The 27,445-nt window shown below is 43.6% G+C and overlaps 1 protein-coding gene across 4 annotated transcripts in view; it reads left to right on the top strand.

Moving 5' to 3' along the window:
• Positions 1-26,404, top strand: part of gramd2aa (GRAM domain containing 2Aa) — a 56,108-nt gene extending 29,704 nt beyond the window's left edge. Inside the window, exons 3-13 of one of the 4 annotated variants that reach the window (XM_068015330.1) lie at positions 1,914-1,974; positions 5,795-5,867; positions 8,255-8,358; positions 11,465-11,563; positions 13,263-13,334; positions 17,353-17,415; positions 18,598-18,757; positions 19,239-19,332; positions 20,274-20,444; positions 21,350-21,457; positions 24,888-26,404. In XM_068015330.1, coding sequence (XP_067871431.1) covers positions 1,914-1,974; positions 5,795-5,867; positions 8,255-8,358; positions 11,465-11,563; positions 13,263-13,334; positions 17,353-17,415; positions 18,598-18,757; positions 19,239-19,332; positions 20,274-20,444; positions 21,350-21,457; positions 24,888-24,891 — 1,009 coding nt within the window. In that variant the 3' untranslated portion in view covers positions 24,892-26,404. The other 3 variants (XM_068015333.1, XM_068015331.1, XM_068015332.1) reach the window with 3 other exon arrangements.
• The last annotated feature ends 1,041 nt before the right edge of the window (positions 26,405-27,445 follow it).

Raw genomic sequence — 27,445 nt, 5'->3', positions numbered from 1 at the left:
CTAGGTGGGCCGAAGGGCCTGTTTCAGTGCTGTATCTCTAAATAAAATTTAAAAAATTTCGTCTCACAAAAGGCAAACGTGGCAAACCACACAGTAAATAAAATGAACGCCAGTGGAGTGGTGTTGCCAAGGCTTTGTGGACTGGATTGATGGCCTATTTAAGGGGAGACTTGATGCATAGATGAGGGAGAAGGGAATAGAGGTGTGGGGGTGAGGGGAGAAGGGACAGAGTGGGAAGAGGTAATTAGAGATGGGGAAGGCTTGTCTGGACCAGTTGGGCTAAATAGCTTGTACCTGTTCCATAGATCTAATGCATCAAGACTTGAGGGTCACATATGGCATCGCTGAGTCTAAACAAGTCAAAACTCCCAAGTCAAACGTTCCACCTTCCACTCTTACTAGATTGGGGGGAATGGATGAATCTGTTTTTATTCCAATAGTGTTGGTTGAGTGAGGAATGTCAGTCTTTGATTCGTAATATGGGACCTTACACCTTCACCCAAACAGACCTCTGTTTATCATCTCTCCAAAAGACAGTGTGGCACTCCCTGAGTAACTGTGCTGAGGAGTCAAGCCCAGATTATCTACTCAAATCTTGGAGTGGGACTTAAACACACAACTTTCTGACTTAGATGCCACAGTGCTACTCACTGAGCCTTAGAAAGACGGGTTTCAGTCTGATGATTGTATGGTTGTTTCAATTTACATAGAAATGAATATTAAAATTAGGTAGACACTCAATTCCTTGTGTAGAATCCTTGATGTAACAGGAAACTCTTTCAAATTAGACCCATTGTTAAGACCTCAGTGAGACCGTTAAAATTACACCAAATTTCACATTTTAAGTCTTTTATTACAACAACTAAACTAAAAGAAATTCTCATTAACTAAAGAGTACTTTTTAAGTAGCTGATACCCCAATTTACAAAGAAATGTAATTTCTTTACTTATTAAAATACTCAAAAACCTCACACCACACTTATACATTACACAGTCCTTTTTGATGACAAAATCCTTTGCGGTTAAAAGTCCCGAACTTCTCCCAGACCTTTCTCAAAGTCAATGCCCTCTTCGCTCACTTCTCAGAGCGCTTTCGACCTGGATGTCCGTGAATAAGGCGATTCCTGTGATCCTGTTGTTCTTTTCCTTCTCCGCAAACTTCAACTTTCAAAGCAGGTTCAAGTCTCCACAACCTTTCACTGTATCAGGCTTCCCAGAGCAGGTATTCCCCGCCTCTCTCTCTCTCTCTCTCTCTGCCTCTTGAGCTGGGATCACTGATTGTCTTCCTTTCTTACAGCCTATTCTGAGGCTGCAACTGCTAGTCTTCTGTACAGTCTGTCTGCTTTCAGAAAATCTGTTAAATTTATCTGGAATCAAAATTCAATAGCTTATTGTCTTTTTCCAATACGTAAAGTCCAGAAGTCTGGTTTCTGCAGAGCCACCTGGGCCTTTCATTGTTCCCAGGTGTTAACAGCTGCCTGGTACATTTGCATCTTCAGAATCGCTGACTCTTGTTTACGACCCAAAAGTCTGGTGGGTGAAACCCATTGTTCTTCAGGTGTTACCCCTGCAGTCTCTGTTTAAAAAAGGAGTCTTTGATCTGTGTTCTGCAAGATTTCTGTCTTCTCCTTAAGCTGAATGCAAGTGAGGTCACCTGACTTCTCAGACTCCATCTTAAACTTTTAAAAATCACAGTTTTTTAAAAAACATAATCATGTTACAAAGTCCCGCAATCTAGACAATGTGTACTTTCATTCAGATAGGAGAGCATCTCTCTACATGTGTACTCGCACAGGCAAATTAAACTGCAGTGTCGGAATTAATGAGGATCAAACCTCTCCAACCTGGTTAAGGTGATTCACCAATTTGCCTCTTTTTACAATCAGTCAGCATTCTGCTTTGTCTATTTTCAGGGATGTGATGTTAGGTGACTCTCTGAACTCTGGCAGCTTCAAGAGGTTTCACCGAGGATCTGTGAGTATTTGTTCTGATCTCCCTCTGCCATTGAGTACGAGCTCCTACCAGGGTTGCCAACCCTCCAGGAATTTTAGATGACTCTCCTGGACAATGCTGTAAGCAATACCCAGGAACAAAAAAACATAGAAACGTTTAAGAAAAACTATTGTGTGTATTTATTTTTACTTATTTGTTATAATAATATACAGGATATAAAAAATTGACTTTTTAACTGGTGAGGTGGTTGAAGATGGGAGGTTTTGTGATGAAATCTCCAGGAATATGTCCAACCAGAGTTGGCAACCCTAGTTCCTATGCTTATTGGGCTGAATTTTGTGCTCACAGCAGGAATCCCGTCATCAGGCTGAAAAGGCTGAGAGAGTCCTGCCTCGGCCGGCTGGAGACCTCCAGGTGTGATTCTGCTGCACCAGGCCAATTAACAGCCCAGCTGCAGGATTCCCATTCCTTTAAAACAGGGATCCCGCCTCCAATGGCTGTCAGCCAATCAGAGGGCTGGCAGCTTAGCAGTATCGCCTACACCTCTGGGAATGGTGGCCTCTGCCGGTACTGTCAGAGGCCTCGGATCCAGGCCCCGTACTGGAGCCTAGACCCAAGATGAGTGAGGCGGGGTCGCTGGGGCCAGATCGGCAGGTGGGGGGAGGGTAGGCGTTTAGCGCAGGGGGATGGGGGTGTCAGGGAGGTGGAGCTTTTCCTGGCGGAGGCCCTCTGTAGGCCACAGATTATCCACAGAGGAGGTTCCCCCCCCCCACACCAAGTCTGTAGGGAGGTCGCCTCATTTTACTGGGTGACTTCCCCATGTGGCGGAAGCCCCCCTCCACCTGCCCCCCTCCCCTCAACACTGCTGGTTAAATCTCAGCGGTGGCAGGAAGAGGCCCTTAACTAGCCGGTAATAGGCCACTTAAGGGCTTCAATTGGCCTCTGCCTATCCTGCCCCTGACAAAATTGTGTTGTGATGGGGGGCGGCGGGCGATGTGCCCTCTGTCCCCAGGGATAGGCACCAATGTGCTGCACAACAGACATTTGACAAAATTATTGACTCAGCCACGGATGTGGGAGCAATTAATCAGTATATAAAGTGTATCACCAACCTAATGCCATCAAAACATAATCCAATTTAAAACACATTTCTCCCTGTAAATAAAGTAGCAAAGTGTGCAAATATCAATGGAGAGCAGCACAACTGTATTAGCCAGCAAGCAAAAGAGTATGCAATGCCAATGTGAATGACTTTTGTTGACAGACTAGAGCTAGCTACATTATGTGCTAATGTTGTGTTCGCATGTAGCCAGCCAGCTAACCCATTATACAATAAAAACCAGGACCTGTGAGAAGTAGCTTTGTCATTCAACCAGTAAAATAGCAAATAATTTTCCACACTGGAAGAAAAGATTAGCTAGCTGCCCAGGTTAGCTAGGAAGCTAATCATAATAATAAAGTGATATGTAAATCAGAAATAGCAGTGGGACAATACTGAGCCCTGGGTGAACCTATTAAATATTTCACCACCACCCCCCACCCCACCCCATCACCAACCCCAATATTAACCGACACCTCTTATTTGCTATCCTCCATTAAAAAAAATTCAGACCCAGCTTTTGCCCAGAGTCCCCACAGTTTTGAGCTTTCAGTTTAATTAATAACCTTTTGTGTGGAATTTAAAGTACACAACTTCATAGTGTTTACAACAATCAGTGAGAATTAATATTGTGAGCTGGACCAAATTCAAAGTCCAATTTTGACATCCCGAATGAGTGGGCACTAAAAGCCAGTGATTCATGCTAGATCGATCTGCAGCGGAGCCTGCTTTAAAACAGAGAAGGTGGTAGAAATGTTAATACTAACAATGATGTTTAATTTAGACAGCGGGCCCTTGCCTGGTACATATATGGTGTGCAAATTTACATTTATGGTCACCTTGACAATTAGGCTTTCGAGGGCGATGAAGGCTCTTGATAAGCAGCTTGAGAGACACCACTGGTCAATGCCGGTACTGCATGATAGGCTGATGGAAAATCTGCAACTGGTTTTACATCCCAATCAATTTTATTAATAGAAATCATCCACTGTGTTTAACAGATTGCCAATTCACCATTAACCCATTTCATGCTATGGCTGCTGGTAATCTTGGAGCAAGACATTTAAAATTACCACAGACCTTTATCATGGACACTGATGTCTGTGTATGGACATGTTGCCGACCCCTGTACACCGTCACAATTCTATGGCCACCGCCCCACACCACCCCCCCCCCCCCCCCCCACCCCCTCAGGCACCGCTTCCGAACCCATAAAATTCAGCCCATTGTGTGCCGATGAAATTCTGAGGGTCAAACATCATAGGGAATCCCAGAGCTGAATCCCAGTAAAGGGCACATTCCCCATAGAGGTGACATTGCTGTGAGCTGTCAGGAGATTGTCAGCAAATCTTAGTGATGTGGTCTCACTGCTATAGGTTCCCCTTTTATCCTTCTAAAACTCTATGTGTCGTTACTATGCAAAAACCACAGCTGAAAATTGACTTTTGACCAAGAGAGGCTACATGATGATCTGAACATCTGGGGGTATGCACGGCCCTCTGAGAAAGCCAGATGTGGATGGAGTCGGAGGAGGTAGGGGCCTTGTCTGAGTAGCCGCCAGCGAATACACCACAGCTTCGAAGGGCGTGTTACTCTCTGACGCAGCCCTTACCGTGCAAAGAGTCCAAAATTGGGTTTTGGCCATTTGTGCTCTCTGGGGGGAGCCCCGCCCACTCTCTGGGTCTATTAGGAAATTGCGCATTCCCTCGCTATGGTTTTCACCCCATGGCAGCCAGGAGCAAAACTCCGGGTCTCTGCTTGTTTTACTGGAGCTGGACACAAGGGGCATCATACAGCTACATGGTACCAATCTTTCACCCACGACTCCTTCCACACTACAGTGCTGCTCTCTGACCCTCCCAACACCTTTCAAACTATAGAGTTCTGCCCCTCTGACCCCTGAACCCTCCAATACAATAGATTTCTGCCTACTGACCCCTGACCTGTCCCTTGGTACAGTGTTGTCCCCTGACCTCTCCCACACAGTGCCGCCCAAGACACTGCACCCATCACCCCCCCCCCCCCCCCCACCCCCTGCACACTACAGAGCATGGACTCTCTGACCACACCCCTCCCCTGACTCCCCTCCAGTACAGAACACTCCCCAACCCCTTCCTGACCCCTGACCCCCTGTTAAAGAGTGCTGCGACTGATCTTTCCCCATATATTATAGACATACAGATTCCTTACCACCTGCCAAAATATTACATTTTTGAATCCTTGTTTCAGTTTAGGCTGCCATTGTAATTGGAGAATCAAGTGAATTTAGTGGTTTCAATCAAACCCACTAATTTATTCTCCAATTATTAACCCCAGTGACAACTGACTTGTGTCGAAGTGCTCCATTCAATATATTTATGTCTGTTCAATGACGGTTCATGCAGTAGGATGCCCCACGCCAGAGCCTTGAGCACATCAGAGAGGCCAGCACTCCTAGTGAGGGAGTGCTGCACTGTCGGAGGTGCCGTCTTTCAGATGAAACATTAAACCGAGGTCCCATCTTCCCTCTCAGGTGGATGTAAAAGATCCCACGGCTAATTTCGCAGAAGAACGGGGATGTTCCTGACCAACATTTAGTCCTCATCCAGCATCACTGAAATAGATTATCTGGTCATTATCCGATTACTGTTTTGGGACCTTACTGTCTGCCCCATTTCCTACATTGCAACAAAAAGTACTTAATTAGCTGTGAAGCCTCCTAAGATCGTGAGAGGTGATATATAGAATCTTTCTTTCTTTCAGACAATAAAGAAATACAATGCTCAGTATCACAAACTCTTCAAGGAGGTTCCGGAGCAAGAGATGTTGAGGAAAGGTGAGTCTCTATCCAGTGAGAGTCAGAGAGTGAAATTAATATTTATATTTCAGAAAGAATTCATGTGCAAACTTGCATAACTAAAAAAATAAAGTTAGTGCATTGAAATGAATTTTGCTTGTCTGGGCTGGCCAGTTTTGAAAGCTTCTGACTCATGTGATGTTGAAATAAACCCTAATATTACAGTCATAAGATGGTTAAAGTAATGTAATTGGGTTTTATTGTCGGAATAAAAAAATATCCAAGCAGACTTCACTTCTGCCCACCTCCTATTCTGCCTTTGTTTGATTTTATTATGTTAAACCTATTTCCTCTAACTTAAAATAACCTGGTCTAACATTTTTCCAATCCTACACAACATGTGCCCCCTCCATTCTGTGCTACTCTGGGGGGTGGGGAAGGAAAAGAAGGTGGCACAAACAATACAAAGTCATGGGTTGAATTTGTCCGTTACTCATCCCTTCCCCAAGGGTTTCAAGCTATCTGGAAAACGGCCACAATCTGTGGTTAACTGCACACAGTACGGTGTTGATAGATAAACATTCTCACGGCACAGAGACAGAAGTTATTATGTATAAATAATGCCGCATGACACGAGAATTTTCAGGAACAGGAAAAAGATACTACTAGGCCCGAATAAGCCTCTGCCTTTTTCACAGATCAGGTCCCAGTTGGCTGTTGCATGTTCCACATTTCAATGTCGTAAAAAGTCTTCAGTGCATCCTCTCCCTGTCTCTGTGCCTCACCATTGGCAGCTGTGCCTTCAGCAGCAGAGGCCCCACACTGCAATTCCCTGTCTAAACCCCTTCATCTCCCTCTCAAAGGCCCTCCTTAGAACCCACCTCTTTGACCAAGCTGTTGGATCGCCAGTCCTTCTTTGGCTTAGCGGCAATTTTCAGTATGATTACGCCTCTATAAAGCACCTTGATACATTACCCTCTCCATGGACTGGATGTATGTGAGCATAATCCAGGGAATATTTTTGATATAGCATCTGCTCCATACAGTGCTCTCCTTAGATAGCAGTTGACTGGAAATCATAGGGTTAATGTTACAGATTCATGCTGTGCGTGCAGGGCGCGCATTTCGAGAATTCAGGCCTACCTGATCTCCTGACGGGCACTCCCACCAGGTGAGATCCTGAACCCGGGAGCACATTTGTAAAATCTACCCAGGAGGGTAAAACTCCATCCATTCTGCTTCAAGCACTGGGGTGAGAATTCATCACTGGGTCATGTAGCAAGTTCATAAACAACAAATATTTGCACTTATATTGCGCCTCTAAAGTAGTAAAATGTCCCCAGCCACTTCATTGGACAAATATTGACATCAAGCCAAGAGGAGCTATTAGGACAGGGCCTACAAAGTTCTTGGTCTGAGAGGTAGGTTTTAAGGAGTGTTTCAAAGAAGGAGAGGCAGATAGATTAAAGAAGGAATTCCAGAGTTTAAGGCCTAGACAGCCAAAGGCACAGGTAGCAGTGATGGAGCAAAGGGGACTGGGCGATGCACGAGAGGGCAGATTTGGAGGAACGCAGAGTTCTCGAAGGATGTAGAGCTGGACAAGGTTACATGCAATTATACAAGTGTCCTCTGTTCAAGTGTTTCACACAAGACAAACCATAAAGGAAAGAAAATGAAAGTAAACAGAACATTGTTGCTCGGAATTTTTGAGCTGACTTCTAGGCCTCTGAACTCCCCTTGCCCAATATTACCAGATTGCTTGCTCCCAAATCAAGAATACCATGGATTAGATACAACTTGGAGAACATTTTTAACACTTTCTTACCATCTCATTACAAGTACCAAGCAGAGGACAACTGAGACTTTATGGTTTTGCTGCACGTAGCGACCAACCATATTCTTAGCCCTGCATACTTTAAACCTAACCTTAGAAGAGTGTCCATTTGCTGTCCTAGTTTGAAGTTTCCCACTTTGCTCATTCATCCTGTGTCCCAAAGTGAGATTCGTGATTTCATGTGCTTGGCCCATCTCCACTGCCAGGGAGAGACCTTGATGTCACCCGACCGGGATAGATTCAAACACATGGCCTGGAGATAAGTCGGTAGCCTTCTAACCTATAATTGCCACCCAGACCCCTGGGATGAAGTACTCTTTGGGATTCAGCTGTTGTGACAGATTGAAGACTGTTTAATGTGATGTAGGAGTGAGTTACACAGACTCTAGAGGCTGATTCTCTGAACGTGAACTTCTGGTGTGAAATCTCACTGCCCAAATAACAACCCCAAGATCCATAACTGGGAAAAGTGTTCCATTACCCAGCATCAATACCTCTCTGTTCAAAAGGTACAAAGTTGACCAGAACAAGCAATGTAAAGAAGGATTTGTGTTTGATACTTTTTCTCTGTTCCTTCTGGCTTCTCATGCAGCCTATTCCTGCGCTCTCCAGAAAGACATCCTAATCCAGGGTCGTCTCTACATCTCCAGCAACTGGCTGTGCTTCTATGCTAACTTCTTTGGAAAAGACATTAAGGTGTGTGAACCCTAACGGAGTGACATTCAAACCCTGCTATGTTTATTGGCGCTCCACTGATACCTGCAAAACCTAATGAATAAATCACACTAAGTAGAAAATCCCAAAGGGTTGTCATACGAAGATAAACAATTTGGAGAAATTACCATTAACTTTAAGAACATTTTTCTCATGTTAAAAATAGATATTTTTGTTTCAGTGAATGCTGACCAGTTGCCAGGGGAACTGTAGGGGAGTGAGATTGAACATGGATGGGGACAACTGTGAGGAGGGATGATATGTTAGAAGGATCATCAATTGAGGCCATATGGATGGAGCATAGGAAGACACAAAAGGGGCAATCAGACTACTGGGAGTGTACTATAGACCCCCAAACAGAGGGAGATAGAAGAGCAGATATGTAGGCAAATCTCTGAGAAATGCAACAACAAATAGGGAAGTATTAGTAGGGGATTTTAGCTACCCCAATATTAACTGGGATAGTTCTAGTGTGAGAGGAATTGAAGGAACAGAATTATTAAGTTGCATTCAGCAGAACCTTTTGGGCCAGTATTAGCTAGTGGAAAAGAGAGGGTGCGGTTCTGGACTTGGTTTTAGGTAATGAAGCTGAGCAGGGGAAGGAGTGGCATTGGGAGAGAATTTTGATAGTAGTGATCATAATTCAGTCAGTTTTAACATAATTATGGAAAAGGACAGAGATAGAACAGGAGTTAAGAGTTCTCAATTAGGGCAAGGCCAATTTTACTAAACTGAGGAGTGATTTAGCGTAAGTGGACTGGAAACAGCTACTTGAAGGTAAATCAGTGTCAGAGCAGTGGGAGGCATTCAAAGGGGAGATTCAGGGTGTTCAGAGTAAACATGTTTCCACAAATAAAAAGGGTGAGATGGCCAAATCTAGAGCCCCATGGATGTCAAGCAGCTTACAGGGTAAGATAAGGCAGAAAAGGAAAGCTTATGTCAGACACTGAGAACTCAATATTACAGAAAGCAGAGAGGAGTATAGAAAGTGGAAGGGAGAAATCAAAAAGGAAATTAAGAAAGCAAAGAGAGGGCATGAAAGAGTATTGGCAAGTAAACCCAAAGATGTTTTATCAATACATTAAGAGCAAGAGGATAACTAAGGAGAGAGTAGGGCCCATAAAAAATCAAAAAGATAACCTATGTGTAAGGGCGGAAGATGTTGGTATTGTTCTTAATGAATACTTTGTGTCTGTCTTTACAAAAGAGGGGGACGATGCAGACATTGTAGTTAAGGAGGAGGAGTGTGAAGTATTGGACGTGATAAACATAGAGAGAGAGGAAGTATTAAGGGGATTAGCATCCTTGAAAGTGGATAAATCACCAGGGCTGGATGAAATGTACCCCAGGCTGTTAAAAGAAGTCAGGGAGGAAATAGCAGAGGGTCTGACTATCATTTTCCAGTCCTCACTGGATACAGGTGTGGTGCTGGAGGACTGGAGGTCTGCTAATGTTGTACCTTTGTTTAAGAAAGGAGCAAGGGATACACCGAATAATTACAGGCCAGTCAGTCTAACCTCAGTGGTGGGCAAATTATTGGAATCAATTCTGAAATTGTCACTTAAAAAGGCACGGAGTAATCAAGAATAGCCAGCAAGGATTTGTTAAGGGAAGGTCATGTGTGACTAACTTGATTGAATTTTTTGAGAAAGTAACAAGGAGAATTGATGAGAGTAGTGCAGTTGATGTGATCTACATGGATTTTAGCATGGCTTTTGACAAGGTCCCACATGGCAGACTAGTTAAAAAAAAAAAGGCCCATGGGCTTTAGGGGAATGTAGCAAACTGGATACAAAATTGGCTCAGTAGTAGAAAACATAGGTAATTGTTGGGTGTTTTTGCGACTGGAAGGCTGTTTCCAGTGGAGTTTCGCAGGGCTCAGTACTGGGTCCTCTGCTTATTAATGATTTGGGAGCAAATGTAGGGGGAATGATCAAGAAGTTTGCAGATGACACAAAAACTGGCCGTGTGGTAGATAGCGAGGAGGATAGCTGTAGGCCGCAGGATGATTTCAATAGATTGGTCAGCTGGGCAGAAAAGTGGCAAATGGAATTTAACCCAGAGAAGTGTGAGGTGATGCATTTGGGGAGGTCAAACAAGGAAAAGGAATACATAATAAATGGGAAGATACTGAGAGGTGTAGAGGAAGTGACGGACCTTGGACTGCATGTCCACAGATCCCTGAAGGTGGCAGGACAGATAGATAAGATAGTTAAGAAGGCATATGGAATCCTTTCCTTTATTAGCCGAGGCATAGAATATAAGAGTAGGGAGGTTATGCTGGAACTATATAAAGCATTAGTCCTTAAGTACTGTGTGCACGTCTGGTCATCTCATTACAGAAAGGACGTAATTGCACTAGAGAGAATACAGAGGAGATTTATGAGCATGTTGCTGGGACTGGAAAAATGCAGCTATGAGGAAAGATTCGATAGGCTGGGGTTGTTTTCCTTGGAACAGATGAGGCTGAGGGGAGATTTGATTGAGATGTACAAAATTGTAAGGGCCTGGATCGAGTGGATGTGAAGGGCCTATTTACCTTAGCAGAGAGGTCAGTGACTAGAGGGCATAGATTTAAAGTGATTGGTAGAAGGATTTGAGGGGAGATGAGGAAAGGTTTTTCACCCAGAGGTTGGTGGGGGTCTGGAACTCACTGCTTGAAAGGGTGGAAGAAGCAGGAAACCTCATCTCATTTAAAAGGTGCCTGGATGTGCTCCTGAAGTACCGTAACCTGCAGGGCTATGGACCAAATGCTGGGGAGTGGGATTAGGCTGGGTGGCTCTTTTTTTTTGGCCAGTGCAGACACGATGGGCCAAGTGGTCTCTTTCTGTGTTGTAAGCTTTCTATGATTCTAACTAGCAGACAGTATTTCATTGGTTGTCTGTTATATGCCACGCCCGATATTCAGTCCCAATAATTTCAATAAATCTGAATATCGGGTGTATAATGGGAAGTAAAAACCAATGTGCCTGTTTTGTGTCCAGGTTCATATCCAATTTCACCCCTCCCCCAGAGTCCCTGAAACTGAGACGAGGCAACAAAAACTGACAAAAAAAATCTTAACAGTTGCCGCTTCCAACTCTTTCAGGTCACAGTTTCCATTACATCAATCATACTCGTCAAGAAGCACCGGACAGGAGGTCTGCTGCCCAATGCTATCGTGATCAGGACAAGTTCCAATGAAAAGGTGATTGGCCAATGTTCAGCTTCGGTCCAAGCTCCAGCTCTGCTCCAGGTTTGAGCAGAGTGCCTGGAGGAGAATACGTCCCCTTGGAGACAGGCATTGGGATCCAGTTCAGAGAAGGTCCATGAGGCTGATCCCTAGTCTCAGAAGTCCAGGAGGAAAGATTTGGAAATTCCTCAGACATTCTGCCTCTGCTCTGCCAGAGACCCTTTCTGCACATGTAATCATGGCTCCCTCAACACTGCCAGAAAAACTACAGCAGGATGTCTGAGGAAATTCTGAGCCTCTCGGGATTTAAGCCTCCTGTGGGATGGAGCGCATGGAGGTCAGGAGATGATGGGCAGAAAGGAAGGGTGACTTAACTACACTTCTTCACACCCTGCCTCCTGTAAGGACTCCATTCCATTCTCCCAGTTTCTCCGTCTCCGATGCATCTGCTCTGATGATGCTACCTTCCATGACAGCGCTTCTGATATGTCTTCCTTTTTCCTCAACTGAGGATTCTCCGCCCCCCCCACCATGGTTGACAGGGCCCTCAACTGTGTCTGGTCCATTTCCCACACCTCTGCTCTCACCCCTTCCCCTCCCTCCCAGAACCCCAACAGGGTTCCCCTTGTCCTCACTTTCCACCCCATCAGCCTCCATATCCAAAGGATCATCCTGCACCATTTCTGCCATGTCCAGTGTGATGCCACTACCAAACGCATCTTCCGTCCCCTGTCAGCATTCCAAAGGGATCGTTGACATCCGTGACATCCTGGTCCACTCCTCCATTACTCCCACCACCTTGTCCCCTTCCCACGGCACCTTCCCATGCAATTGCGGGAGGTGTAATACCTGCCCATTTACCTCCTCTCTCCTCACTATCCAAGGCCCCAAACACTCCTTTCAGGTGAAGCAGCAATTTACTTGTACTTCTTTCAATGTAGTATACTGTATTCGCTGCTCACAGTGTGGTCTCCTCTACACTGGGGAGACCAAACACAGACTGAGTGACCGCTTTGTGGAACACCTCCTCTCAGTCCAAAAACATGACTCCGAGCTTCCTGTCGCTTGCCATTTCAACACTCCCCCCTTCTCTCATGCCCATATCTCTGTCCTGGGATTGCTGCAGTGTTCCAGCAAACATCAACGCAAGCTCGAGGAACAGCATCTCATTTACCGATTAGGCACACTACAGCCTGTCAGACTAAACATTGAGTTCAATAATTTCAGAGCATGACAGCCCCCCATTTTACTTTCATTTTTAGTTATTTTTTCTTCCTTTTTTTTTACATTCTTTTTTACATTTTTTACAATTTTTTTTGCATTTATTTCATTTCATCTTAGTTTGTTCAGTTTGCTTACCCACTGTTTTTTTTCAGGTTTGCACTTGCTGCTGTTCAATATTCCCTGATTTTAATCGCTGCACCATTTGTGGCTGTGCCTTCTGCTGCCCAGGCCCCAAGTTATGGAATTCCCTCCCTACACCTCTCCACCTCACTTTCTTCCTTTAAGGCGGTCATCAAAACCTGCTTCTTTTTCAAAATCTTTGGTCATCTGAACTACTATCCTTATGTGGGTCAGCATCAAGTTTTGTTTGATAACGTAGCTGTGAAGTGCCATGGGATGTTTTACTGGCTTAAAGGTGGTATATAAATGCAAGTTATTGTTGTTTTGATTTGTGCTGTATTTAACAAAGCTCTCTTTTTTGTTGCTGCAGTACATCTTAGTCTCCTTCATCTCGAGAGATAGCGTCTTTAACATGTTGAAGCAAGTCTGCTCGCATTTAGAGGTAGGATCTGAATCATAGCTGGTCTTTTCCTGCCCCAGACCCGCTGCTGTCTTCCTGTTTGGGATGTGACTGATCAGTGAATCTTAGCACTGAACAAAGGGACGAGGAGACAAAACTAGAGCACCTTCCATCAAAACTCCTTCAGTCCTTTTCCTCTCTGCTGCAATGTATTGGCTTTCAGTTCATGTTATTGTCCAGACTTTTATCAGCAACACACAGGCTATAATCTCACACAACAACATGCACACTGTACAGGAACTACATATAACTCACACAGTAGTAGTCATACCATATAGGAACTATACTGGAAGCGCTGTCTGTTGGTTGAGTAGCTGTTATCCACGGCTCAGTTGGTAACACTCTTGCCTTCCAGTCAGAAGGTTATGGGTTCAACTTCTACTCCAGGAGTTGAGCACAAAAGACTGAGCTGAAGCCCCAGTGCGCTGCTGAAGGAGTGCTGCGCTGTTAGAGTTGTCGTCTTTCAGATTGGGCACTTAACCAAGGCCCATCTTCCCTCTCAGGTGAACATTAAAGATTCCTTGGTGCTATTTTGAAGAAGAGTAGTGGAATTCTCCCCGGTGTCCTCGTCAATATTTATTCCTCAATCAATCTCACAGAAACAAATTACCTGGTCATGATCACATTGCTGTTTTTGGGAGCTTGCTGTGCGTAAATTGGTTGGCTGCCATGTTTTCTACATTACAACAGTGACTACACTTCTACAAAGTACTTCATTGGCTGTAAAGTGGTTTGGAACATGCTGAGGTTGTGAAAGGCGCTATATAAATGCAAATCTTTTTGTGAACTGCATGTACCCGCACAGCATGCACACTAGGTAGGAATTGTATAGATCTCGCCCAATAGCATATACATCATATAGGAACTGTATTTTTCTCTCCTAGTGATCTGCTCCTGGCTCCCCACTGGGAGCACTGAATTTACCGTAACATGTAACCTGTCTCTAATCTCATAGGGGCGTATACAAGAAGAGGAATTTGCATGAGATATATGGAATTCCAATATGGCATGTAGAATATTGAGACAAATATGTGCAGTTTCTATATGATATATCACACACATTGTATAATTTAATTTAAGTAGGATGTAGTTGGTTGTAGTTAGGAATAAAGTAATTCTGGTATTAAGAGTGTTGAGTTGCCTTTTAATGGTATCCTTGATACTGAGGCAGAACTCACACTGGGCATTGATTCTCCACATCACTGAACACTTGCTCTCCTAACAACTGCACCAGGATTCAAACATACAGTCTATATGTAGCAAGTTTCCTGGTGTAAAAGACACATGGAGGATAAGGTGTGTACATTTCTTATTGGGTCACATGAGGTAGGTGATATATGCCCCCATGATGTGCACTCCAATACCACAATGGTGTAACAGGATATGAATGCTTCTGATGAATGTCGCTGAGGTTCCAGTAAAGATCATCCCATTGTTCGCTGGATTTATTGACTTGGAGTAAAAAGGGGCCAGAATTTGCTGGGAATGTAATAGCGAGTTTAGCGCACCCTCTGTTAATATATTAATAACCCAGCAACGTATGGTGAGGAAGCGATACCCCGTGAGTTGAGAATTGCCACAGGCTGGGCAATTTGCACCACTCTGTCATTAGTCACATGAAAACAACAACTCACCCCATGTGATTCAAGAAGTTGCTGCATTTGTGTGTTAATTACCAATTAAACTTCCCACAGAAAGTTAGGACTGGTACTTAAGAGCATAAGTACCCTTTAAATGACGAGATTTAAGAAATGTGAAAGGAGTGCCATTTGACTTTCAGTGATCCATGTACTGAACTACGAGATTCCCTTCTTAGAAATCCACTTTAACATTCCATCTAACGCCACTCAACCTCTCCGGCCCAGAAAAGGAACAATTGAAACTGTGAAGTCTCATTCCTGCAGGTAGTAAATCGTGTGTAGAGATTTTTAAAATTTAATTGATAAAAACATTTATTTCTTTCAGTTTCTTGATCTTTATTGTTTAAAGATAACACACGACCACTGTGATTCACTGCTTCAACAATTCACTGCTTCAACTCACTGTGGCACACAGCAATACAATGATGATTGAAAACATCATAAAATGAAACAGCACAAAAGGAGGCCATTTGGCCCTTCATGCTTGTGCCAGCTGTTTGGGTATTTAATAATCAAGTATATACATCCCATAGCAGCCCATACTGTAACACATACACCATAGAGGAACTGAAAAATCTCACACATACACCACAGTGAGAAACGTAGAACCTAGAAATGACTGCAGTGGTTGATTTTAAATTCTATTCATCTGTTCGCTTTGTTAACTGAGGCTTAAATAATTTAAATAGAATATTAGAGGATTTCTCAGAAAGGAATCGTGCAGTTCAGTAAATAGATACTGAAATGATATTCTTTTCACATTTCAACAGCTCCTAGTACACACGTACAAAGGACAGAACTTGCATTTATATATCACCTTTCACATCCTCAGGACACCCCAAAGTTCTGCACAGCCACTAAAGTTCTTTTTGAAATGTACTCACTGTTATAATGTAGGGCAATAAACTTGATGCACCTCAACCACAAACATCGGCCCTCCCCCCAAACGGTAGTTCAGAAAAAGTCATAAGGAGCATTGGCTCTCACACTTACCATTGAAGGGACCTCCCAGTGAGTGAGAATTATGTGGGAGCAATCACTACGGCTAATTGGAAAAAAACATAATGAAAGATTTGAAGCCTGAAACAGAAAGCTGTGACTGAACGTCTTGGGCACAGATGAGGAGTGTATTGCTAGTGAGTCCAAAACCCCTGAGAATTCATGTCCCTGCAGTTAGTGAGCTGGATACAGCTCAACAATGAGATTCTGTACTGTGAGTACTGACTAATAATTGAGGCTAAAAAGCTTCTGATATAGAAGACCAACAGATTGCGGACAATACTTAATGTTAAGATTCTCCACCTTTGAGAGGAGAGGGTTCAGGGGAAATTTAATAAAGGTGTTCAAAATTGTGAAAGGGTTTTGATGGAGTAAATAAAGAGAGCTGTTTCCAGTGGCAGGAGGGTCGGTAACCAGAGAACTCAGATTTAAGATAATTGGCAAAAGTACCAGAGGGGGAGATAAGGAGAGCGTTTTTTACTCAATGAGTTGTTGTGATCAGGAATGCATTGACTGACAGGGTGGTGAAAGCAGATTCAATAATAACTTCTAAAGACGAATTGGATTACTACATGAACAAGAAACATCTGCAGGGCTAAGGAGGAAGAGTGGGTGTAGCAGACTAATTGGATAGCTATTTCAAAGATGGGCTAAATAGCCTTTTATGTTGTATGATTCACAGTGTTATATTGTGAACCCTGTAAATATCCATATAATGATGTGACTGGGATGGGGGAGATGTGTATCGCTAAGACACTAACCTGCGCTGCCAGTTAATTGCACCATATACATCGCTCCTCATCGAGCTTCTTGTGTAGAGCTTCAGATCCTGGCTGAAGGATTGGGAGAGGCCCAGATCCCAGAATGGAAGAGCAGCTTAGTGATTGTTGTTGAAATATAGCAGGACATTACCTATTCACTATGGAACTGTGTGTGACGGGATTAAGTTTTCAACATTGTAAATTTACAGAGTTTCTAATAGCAACACGGAGTCTAGAGGTTGTGCTTTGTCCAATGTGGCTTGTGTGGTGTCACTTTTGAGAATAGTGACACCTATAGGCCTATTCCTATATAACTGTCCCTATTGTATTTTTAAAATCCATATAAGTTTGCATAGTTTAATGGGCACAACCTGATTTTGAAAAAGCCAAACAATGGAAGTTCTGTGAAGTGTAACTTCTTGTCGTAAACTTGTCAAAGTTTCAGTCCTGAGCTGCAGCCTCCATATTGAAGTGTAACATTAGCTCCTGTGCCAAAATAACCTCAATGGTTAGTTTGAAAGCTCTTTTCTTTTAATTAGTGAAAGAGAATTTTCTCTTTTCTCTCAATATGTGGTTTACTGTGCCCTTCCTTGTCTTCAGGATATCAACACGAAATGTTTGAGTGTGAGCCAGTCCCAAGACACATGTGATTCCCTACCCTTGGTAAGTTGTTTTCTCTTTGTTCAGATTTTCTACGTTCTTGACCTAGTTTCCCTTCATTATCTCCTCAATCCCAAGAAATCCCAAGCTGGAACGTTAGCGCTGACCCAACAGCCAAGTACGGTTTGAGCTTCAGTCATGACTAAGATTTGTATTTAAGCGTGCCCGGGAAGAGACGTTTGCCAAATATGTCTGGGATAGAGAGGATTTGGAGAAGTTAGAGAAAATAATAGCGCGATAATAATTAAACTAAAGAGATAGTACAGGTTTACAGTGGCTGTCTGAGGGGAGTAAATGCAACATAACACAGTACACCCTAGTGCAGTATATTGTGTGTGACCTGTTAGTGCTGCAAGAGTGGAATCCAGGTAGTGACTCACCTTAGTCATCTCCTCAAAAAGATCAGCACCACTGGCTGAGTGGTCCCCAGGGCTGTGTAACTGCAAGTTCCTCTGAGGCAGTAACAGTGCCTCTTTCGATGTAGTTTATGGAGAGTGCTGCCCATCGGTACTGAGATAGCTGAGCTGAACTGAGCTGAGCTCTGCTCCCAGGCCTTTTCCAATTCTGAAATAAAAACAGATAGTGTTGGACATACTCAGCAGGTCTGGCAGCATCTGTGGAGAGAGAAACAGAGTTAACGTTTCAGGTCAGTGACCTTTCATCAGTTTTCTTCTTGGCCGTTCGTGACAGTGCTGAAATTCCATTTTTAATTGGCGCATTTCCACCCAAATCCCCTCCCCAAAGTCTTTAGGATTAAGTACGTCGGTGTAGCAATGTACTGACCTGCCCAGTTCTCAATACTCCATCTATTTGATTCAATATTCTCCTGCCAAATAGGCATTTTGCTGTCTCTGAAAACAGTTTCCCGTAAATAGAATGTAAAGGACAGTATATTGATGACACTAGGAGGATTCCACGCCTGAAAGGGGCACAGATCGGAGATAAGCACAGTATCTGACCCTAATTCTCCTACTTGCACTCTCTGTGAGTGTAACTCCCAATGGGCAGTACAGGATCGCAGTTACACTCATTTTTAGTTTGATTAGAAAAATTATTAAATAGAAAAACCCATGTGCATCCTTCCCCTTGGGAGCTTTGTGTTGGCAACAGTGATGAGGTTTTATCCAACCCCTAGCGTCTGTGGCTGAGCGACTGGGTGACATCACTTTCTTTACTATTTCACAGGAAGGCTATAGGTTACATTTGGACTGGAAGAGGAAACTAGCCAGTGGCTCCTCGTCTTCACTGCCAGAAACCGAGTACCAGTCCCTGATGGGGAACTCCTCCAGCAGTCTAAGTTCTCCAGAGGCAGAGAGCTCCAGTTACAACAGTGAGACTTTTAGAGGTTAGTGCCGAACATGACCAGATAGGTTATGGTGCCTCAGTGTGCTCGTACCAGAAGGTGTGTCTGTGTGAGTGTGGGATGGCTGTGCATTTGAACAAGCACGTGAGGACACTAGCACATGTACTCGTGAGTTTGTACAGGGTGTTTATAAAGTCCCGGTGGAACTTTGAACTGTAATAACTTTAGGTATACACACAATAGAAGCAAACTGTAAACTGCACATGAAAGCATAATACATGGAGTTTTTTTTAATGTTAATGTTGTTCGTGTGTTAATGTTCGTGAAGTCACTCAGCAGCAACTGAAGAATATTTTCATTGAATCAGGAAATCAGATTGAATGATGTATTACAAAAGATGGTGAAGACGAGAGATTTGAACAGTAATGTTAAAGCCAATGAAATATGTAAGATGGGCCTCTCACTGCCCCCTCCCCCACCCTCTTACCGAACTGGTGTTTAATAATGTTTTTCTTTTGTTTAGGAAGACTGGCAAAGAAAGAACAAATACTTGAATTGGACCCCGTTGAGGGGATTGGAGAATTGGAATATGGAATCCTCAGGATATTAATTGTAATGTAAGTATTGGACAATGTATCCATGGCAACTTTCCACAAGTTGCACTCGTTTGTGGGCCTCGAGGAAGCTTCAAAAATTAAGTTGGTTCTTTTGGCCGCAAAGCACATTTTTGAATATAATTCTTTTTTTAATTTACCACAAGCCTGACTACTGTACTCCAATACAACTAGTAAATGGTTCTGTATATATTTTAAGTCATATTCAGTTATTTAACATCGAGTTACTCAGAGGTGGTGGGTTGAGACTGTGATTATAAATGCTTGTTTTTTGTGATAAACCCATTTTCAGCTGTATTAAATCAGACTGCGCTAAATTGCCACTCTTAAATATATCAAAGAATATTTTTAAAAGCAAACTTTTAAAAAAAAGTATTACGTTTTATTCATGCCCAATCATGCTGGTTCATGGTAGATTTTACATTTGACACGATACAAACAAGCTCGAGTGGAACTCGAGGAAATAAAACACTTCCCAAAACGGGAATGCGTGCCCAAGTCGGACACTGTACCCCATTGTTGGAACAGAGTAGATGGAGATCCATTTTACAAATGGTCATGCTAAACCTGATACTGACACCACCTGAAGTGGAAAAAATTGTCCCAACTGCTAAGATTCGGGACCTTAAAATGTTTGCCCCAGAAAGCTGCTGTATAATCTCTATTTTGGGGGGTATCCAACTGTGCATATAGCCCATCAAACACCATCTCTGCTGTGCTGTCAAAGGAAGAGTTAGTTATGTCCTGTATGCGTTTTCTTTGAGGCTTTGTTGTGCAATAGCTTATTTTATTTTTGGGAATGAAGAAGCCTCATGTATTGAGTGGCTGAATGGAACTTAATTAAAAAGAATCCGCGACTGTTGTCTTTGTGCCCCTTTAGCTATCATTCTTTCTGGTTCTGTGCTAAAACTATCTCTCGACATATCTGCATGTCCTCCTTTCAGACCCTTTTTTTTCCCTGACTGTTCCCGTGGTAACTCTCCGAAAGGAAAAGGTGACCATTTGGGCTCCCGTTTCTCCTCTAACGCTGATGGCAGAGGTGAGTGGCTGAATTCCAGTAGGCTTCAGGCACATGACATTTGGAGCCCCATCTGCCTTGGAGGACTCAATGGGAGGTAAGTAGAAGACATGAAAATGGCCTAAAATAAAAACAGAAAATGCTGGAAATACTCAGCGGGTCAGGCAGCGTTTGTGGAGAGAGAAGCAGAGTGAACGTTTCAGGTCAGTGACCTTTCATCGGAACTGGAAAAAATTAGAGATGTAACAGGTTTTAAGCAAATACAGAGGCAGGGAAAGGGTGAGGTGGAGGGGAGGAAAGAATAAAAGGACTCAACATTGAGGTGAACAATTTCAGATCATAACTACTGCTCCCATGTTTTCCGGGTAATGATTCTGGTGTGGTCATTTACCGTTCCTCTACACCCATCTTTTGTTTCATTACGTGTCCCATTACCATTCCCTTTTGCCTTACACCATCACCCCTCTTGTTAGTTAATCGCTCCTGCCTTCCACCCTATCACAGACCTCCCCTTTTGTTCTTTTCCCCTTTCCCTGCCTCTGTACTTGCTTAAAATCTGTCACATCTCTAACTTTGAAAGGTCACGGACCTGAAATGTTAACTCAGTTCCTCTCTCCACAGATCTTGCCTGACCTGCTGAGTATTTCCAGCATTTTCTATTTTTATTTCAAATTTCCAACATCCGCAGTATTTTGCTTTTATATAAGTATGGCCTATGTAGGTAAGTTGAAACATAACAGGCAGGTGGAACAGAAAAACCATTACAAGGTCTGAGTGACACGTATAGGAACATCAATATTAAACTTCAAGATTTCAACAGACAGGAAGTTACGTGTGTAACGTGTGCAAAATTTAGCCCTTTGTATACTGTAGATGTTTATCCAAGACTGAAAAACATTTAGAGATAAGTTATTTTCAAACTGACTGTTGTGAAGGTTATATGTTCATTTATGTAATTTAAATTCTGTGGATTCATCAAATGGCGACTGTATGTTTTCCTAGAGTCATTATTTTGTTGGCATCGTCGATTTACATGACGTTCAGAGTTTACTCCCTGGAACAACAGCTGGGGCTCCTGGATGCAGCTTCCCAGTCCCTTGCCCATAAGAGGTAAGCTCAGTGCCCAATATCTCATCCGTGGTCAAAACATCGTTCTAATGCCCACTCTCCATAATCACTCATCAACACATGGGTCCAGTGCCACTCCTGTAATTGGGCAATGGCACAGGGGTCAGTGCCACTCCTGTAATCAGGCAATGGAGGTGTCAGTGCCACTTGCCGTAATCATTCAATGGTTTTGGTCCAATGTCCTGTGCCGCATCATCAGCCAGAGGAGGGGTAATTTTGAAATCAATGGACTGAAAATCTTGTTTGATGCCCTGTGGCTCCTTGAGGCTCCCTGACTACCAGCACGTATCAGGAAAAGACCCATTTACAAGTCCATTTCCCACTTGTATATTGGCCAACAGTTCATGGTTCTAATTATCTGTGAAAGAGTTGCATTTATTGTTACAACGGTTCTGTTGCGCGACAATCAGCTTGGTTCAGTGTAAGAGAAACGTGTACAGAAAAAGTTTCTTTCATTGTTGAAATGTGTTTAGGTGATAATAGGAGGAGTAGTTACCCACCATTTCCCAATGCAGTCAGTTCTGGTCCCAGTGGAAAGAGCAGAACAGTGCCAGTGATTCCCAGTGGGTCAACATTGCCAGCTGATGCTAAAATTCCCAGCTGGGGCACCTCTGATGAATGTTCAAAGTGCCTAGTTCCATATTACTGAATGAAAGTGCTTCCATAGAAATTAGTGACAACACTTCATAGAACCTTTACAAAGCTCTGGTTCGACCACAACTAGATTATTGTGTTCCGTTCTGGTCACCACACCTTCAGAAGGATGTGAGAGTACTTGAGAGGGTGCAGAGGAGATTTACCAGAACGGTTCCAGGGATAAGAGATTTTAGCTACAAGGTTAGGTTGGAGAAGCTGGGGTTGTTCTCCTTGGGGCAAATGCGATTGAGGGGAGATTTGATAGCGGTGTACAAATTATGACAGGTTTAGATAATGTAGACAAAGAAAAACTGTTCTCAACCACAACCATCTTTCTTTGCAATTGGTACGACTCCAACCAGCAGAGCTTTCCCCAATTACCATTGACTCCAGTTTTGCTAGGGCTCCTTGATGCCATACTTGCTCAAATGCTGCCTTGATGTCGAGGGCAGTCACTCTCACCTCACCTCTTGAGTTCAGCTCTTTTGTCCATGTTTAGCCCAAGGCTGTAATGAGGTCAGGAGCTGAGTGACCCTGGTGGAACCCAAACTGAGAATCATTAATTCAGGTTATTGCTGAACAAGTGCCGTTTGATAGCACTGTCGAGACACCTTCCATCACTTTACTGATGATTGAGAGCAGACTAATAGGGTGGTAATTGGCCGGGTTGGATTTGTCCTGCTTTTTATGTACAGGACATACCTGGGCAATTTTCCACATTGCTGAGTAGATGCCAGTGCTGTAGCTGTACTGGAACAGCTTGGCTAGGGACGTGGCTAGTTCTGGAACACAGGTCTTCAGTACTATTGCTGGAATGTTGTCAGGGCCCATAGCCTTTGCAGTATCCAGTGCCTTCAGTTGTTTCTTGATATCATGTGGAGCAAATCGGATTGGCTGAAGACTGACATCGGTGATGCTGGGGACCTCAGGAGGAGGCCGAGGTGGATCATCCACTTGGCACTTTTGACTGAAGACAGATGCAAATGCTTCAGCCTTGTCTTTTGCAATGATGTGTTGGGCTCCCCCATCATTGAGGATGGGGATGTTTGTGGAGCTTCCTCCTCCTGTCAGTTGTTTAATTGTCCACCATTCATGACTGGATGTGGCAGGACTGCAGAGCTTAGATCTGATCTGTTGGATCGCTTAGCTCTGTCTATTGCATGCTGCTTTCGCTGTTTGGCGTGAAAGTAGTCCTGTGTTGGAGCCTCACCAGGTTGACACCTCATATTTAGGTGTTTCTGGTGCTGCTCCTGGCATGCCCTCCTGCACTCTTCATTGAACCAGGGTTGGTCCCTTGGCTTGATGGTTATGGTAGAGTGGGAGCTATACCGGGCCATGTGGTTACAGATTGTGGTTGAATACAATTCTGCTGCTGCTGATGGCCCACAGCGCCTCATGGATGGCCAGTTTTGCATTGCTAGATCTGTTTGAAATCTATCCCGTTTAGCATGGTGGTAGTGCCACACAACACGATGGTGGGTACCCTCAATGTGAAGACAGGACTTCGTCTCCACAAGGACTGTGCGGTGGTTACTCCTACCAATACTGCCATGGAAGATGCATCTGTGAAAGGTAGATTGGTGAGGACGAGGTCAAGTAGGTTTTTCCCTCTTGTTGGTTCCCTCACCACCTGCTGCAGACCCAATCTAGCAGCTATGTCCTTTAGGACTCAGCCAGCTCAGTCAGTAGTGGTGCTACTGAGCCACTGTTGGTGATGGACATTGAAGTCCCCCCCCCAGAGTACATTTTGTGCCCTTGCTACCCTCAGTGCTTCCTCCAAGTGGTGTTCAACATGGAGGAGTATTGATTCATCAGCTGAGGGAGGGGGGTAGGTGGTAATCAGTAGGAGGTTTCCTTGCCCATGTTTGACCTGATGCCGTGAGACTTCATGGGGTCTGGAGTCGATGTTGAGGACTCCCAGGGCAGCTCCCTCCCGACTGTGTACCACTGTGCCACCAACTCTGCTGGGTCTGTCCTGCTGGTGGGACAGGACATACCCGGGGATGGTGATGGTGGTGTCTGGGACATTGTCTGCAAGATTCTGTGAGTATGACTATGTCAGGCTGTTGCTTGACTGGTCTGTGGGTCGGCTCTTCCAACTTTGGCACAAGCCCCCAGATGTTAGTGAGGAGGACTTTGCAGGGCTTGGATTGCCATTGTTGTTTCTGGTAAGTCGATGCTGTTCATTCCCTGTCCCTTTTTTTGAACAGGAGTGTAACGTTTGTAGTTGTCCAGTCCTCTGCCACCACTCCCATATAGAACTGAATGGAGTAGAGACACCTCCATAGAAATGACTGGGCTGAAGGCGCTGCCATTTAACTGAATAGAGTGGGGCTTCTTCCATTAAAATGAATGGAATGGAGTCACGTCAGGATACAAGCTGAGGCCCAAAATGGCCATCCTCTGATGCACTGTTTTTAATCAGTTCAGTGAATTCAAAAATTCCACAGCTAATGGTATCATGAAGACAGGTGATCCCTTCAGAATGAGAGGGGGCTGGTTGGAGGGTGGGGAGGAGGGTGGGAGAGTGTGTTGCCGGGATCGTTAGCATTTGCTTCTAGAGTATCTGACAACGTCCTGATGCAGATGGTTACTGGCTTTGTGCAGTGACATGTTTAAGTTTTGTGAGTCTGATTTTGTGTAATTGGGTGTATATTCTGTTAGTCTATCATTAGTATATTGAAAATGCATTTGAATCATCCACTGAAATCGATCTTGTGAATGTCAGCTGCACTAGCATGTGATGAACTCACTTCCATATCTCCTTATGTCCCAGGTAAAGCACATGCTTGAGTTTCCATTGATACTGTCAGCTCTGGAGTGGACCAGGTTGAAGCCACAGCAACACTGAGACTCCAATGCCTCTCACAGGTTCTCTGGATGGAAGTAGCTCAAAGTCATCACCACTTTCCTGCCTACTGTTAGCAAAGGGATCAAGACTAACAGTGCGCTATGACCTTACTTCGTGTACAACATGAAGCCTTCAATAAGATTACATAAAATCACCCGATGAACAGCCTGATTTAATTTTGATTGAATATCTAATTTCAAGGGGATTTCAATCTGAGATAGCACTCCATTCAACAGATTAAAATGTTTCTGAGCTTACTTCTGTGACCCATATCCGGGCTCAGTGCTTGAGCTGAAAGAGAGGATCCAGCTTAGGGATGGAAATGGACTTGCGAGGTTTACTTTTTACATTTGTAGGAAATTGGACAACAGTGTTTCGAACTCCGGAAACAGATGTTGATAGTAAGATATCCCTAGGCCTGCTCATTGAGAGCACTGGGATTACATGAGGAGTTAGGAAGCTTAACTTTATCAGATGTGGCAGAAAAGCAGAACTCTCTTCCATCGCGGACAGCATCAGCACTCCATCATGTGAGGAGGTGGAACCTACATTACCCTGGTCTGCACTTTACAAAGAGGGTTTTCTAACACCGCCCACTGATTTCATAAAGCTGCTCACTGTCATAGCGTAGACACTGCCTCAATTTATTTATAATCATTGCTTATCAGGTGCTGATTGAATAATATTGTACAGACTGTTATTTTGAGAAGAAACTTCTCAAAGAAGCATCTTTGGGTTTTGATATAAACATTAATGAAAAAGAGGCACTAAATGCACTCAATGTATAGCATCTATTGGATGATGTGGCATGGGGACATGTCCTGGAGGGAATGATAGCAGGATATGCATTGGAATGGAAGAACCACATGTATAGGGCAGAAGGACCAAATAGAAGAAGGGACATGTGCCAGGGAACATGAGAGCATAACAGAGCAGAAAGGAGAACATCTATTCCAGAAGAACATGTTTGTAGAAGTGGTAAAGAGCATTGGGGAGATGTAAAGTATGCACCACAAGATAATCTTTCACTGGATATGATGGGCAGGGTTTAGCAATTGGATGGCGAATGCTGAATAGGGTAGGAGGGCACAGAACTGGCATAACTGGTGAGCATAGAATTGTGAAAAGTTAATGGAATTGGATATAACAGGAAGACACGCAAGTGCCCGTATGACTACACAATTATGGTGTGAGGTTACAACAGAATAATGGTGCACAATACACATTTCTGATGATCAGATTCTACAGCCTATAATGTAAATGGGGAGGGATCTATAAGTAGAGCACTCATTACTTGGGCTCTGTAAGCACTGCCACTCAAATCGGAGAGATGGCCAAAGTTTGATCGTCATAAATGTTTAAACTGTTTTTGTCATTTTTCCATAAAATGATCAGTGTGATAAATACAATAAAGATGGCATTTATTTGTTCATGTGATATTCTCACTGTTTAAGTTTAAATTTGCCAACTTCTTTTCATTTGTGTCAAAGGGTTAATTTTGAGGTTGTGGACGTGGGGGTAGGGACTGCCCCATTGCAAGCTCTGAAAGAATTTCTATTCAGGAGGGGTTTGCTTCTTCCACCATTCCTATCTACTTAGGTAGTTCAAGCAAGTCTGGAGAGGACTTGTCTGCTGGTGCTATTAGGCCACAATGGGATTTCTGCCTGAAGCTCCCCGATTAACCCAGCAACAACAGACACAGGTCCCATTCTCAGCCTAGTGAAGTCCCCAATCAAGTCAATTGTACATGGTTTGTGTAACAAAAATGGCCTGAATGGCATCGTATACTTTCCTGTGTTCTTGTAAGAGTGTTTGAGACCACCTGAACTCCATTGACCTGGTTATATTTATTGGCACCGACTGACTGGCCCTGACATGTAACTCCTGCTACTGAAATGATACCTACCTTATCTTGGGCTGTCTAGGGAAGTGCATTGAATGAGTGCTCACTTCGCACTAGCTTACCATTGTGTTTATCTAGTTGTATCCTTGGTGGTACAATGGCATTAGCCTGTTGTACTCAAAACCTATATAGAGGGCTAAGCTGACCCATTATTCTGACCTATTATAAGCTGATCACTATTCTCCTCCTCACTATAATCCTACCTATATAGCCTGTTCCTGATATTCCTTTGCTAAATGATTATATCCTACAAGCCCCGTATACAATTCCCCTCTTGGTTTCTCTTTCCAATGTTGCAATTCATGGCCCTTTGTCCTCAAACCATTCAATTAAGTGCAAGTGACTCTTCACTCACTTCAGGTTAGCATCAAGGAATTACTAAATAAATAGTCGTTTGGTAGTACAGAACTTGAGTATTGCTGAAAACAGACAGTTTGTCGAAGCTTTTCGTCTTGCACTCATCAGGACAATCCACAAGAATACCAATGTAAGGGAAAGCAACAAAAGCTTCGGCAAAGTGTCTTTGTCTTTAGCAATAGTAAATAAATAGTTATGAAGAAAGGACTTGCATTTATATAGC

This window comes from Heterodontus francisci, chromosome 35 (assembly GCF_036365525.1).
Source record: "Heterodontus francisci isolate sHetFra1 chromosome 35, sHetFra1.hap1, whole genome shotgun sequence".
NCBI lineage: Eukaryota > Metazoa > Chordata > Chondrichthyes > Heterodontiformes > Heterodontidae > Heterodontus > Heterodontus francisci.
The sequence above is the reverse complement of the archived record's forward strand: the minus strand, read 5'-3'. Positions and strand labels throughout refer to the sequence as shown.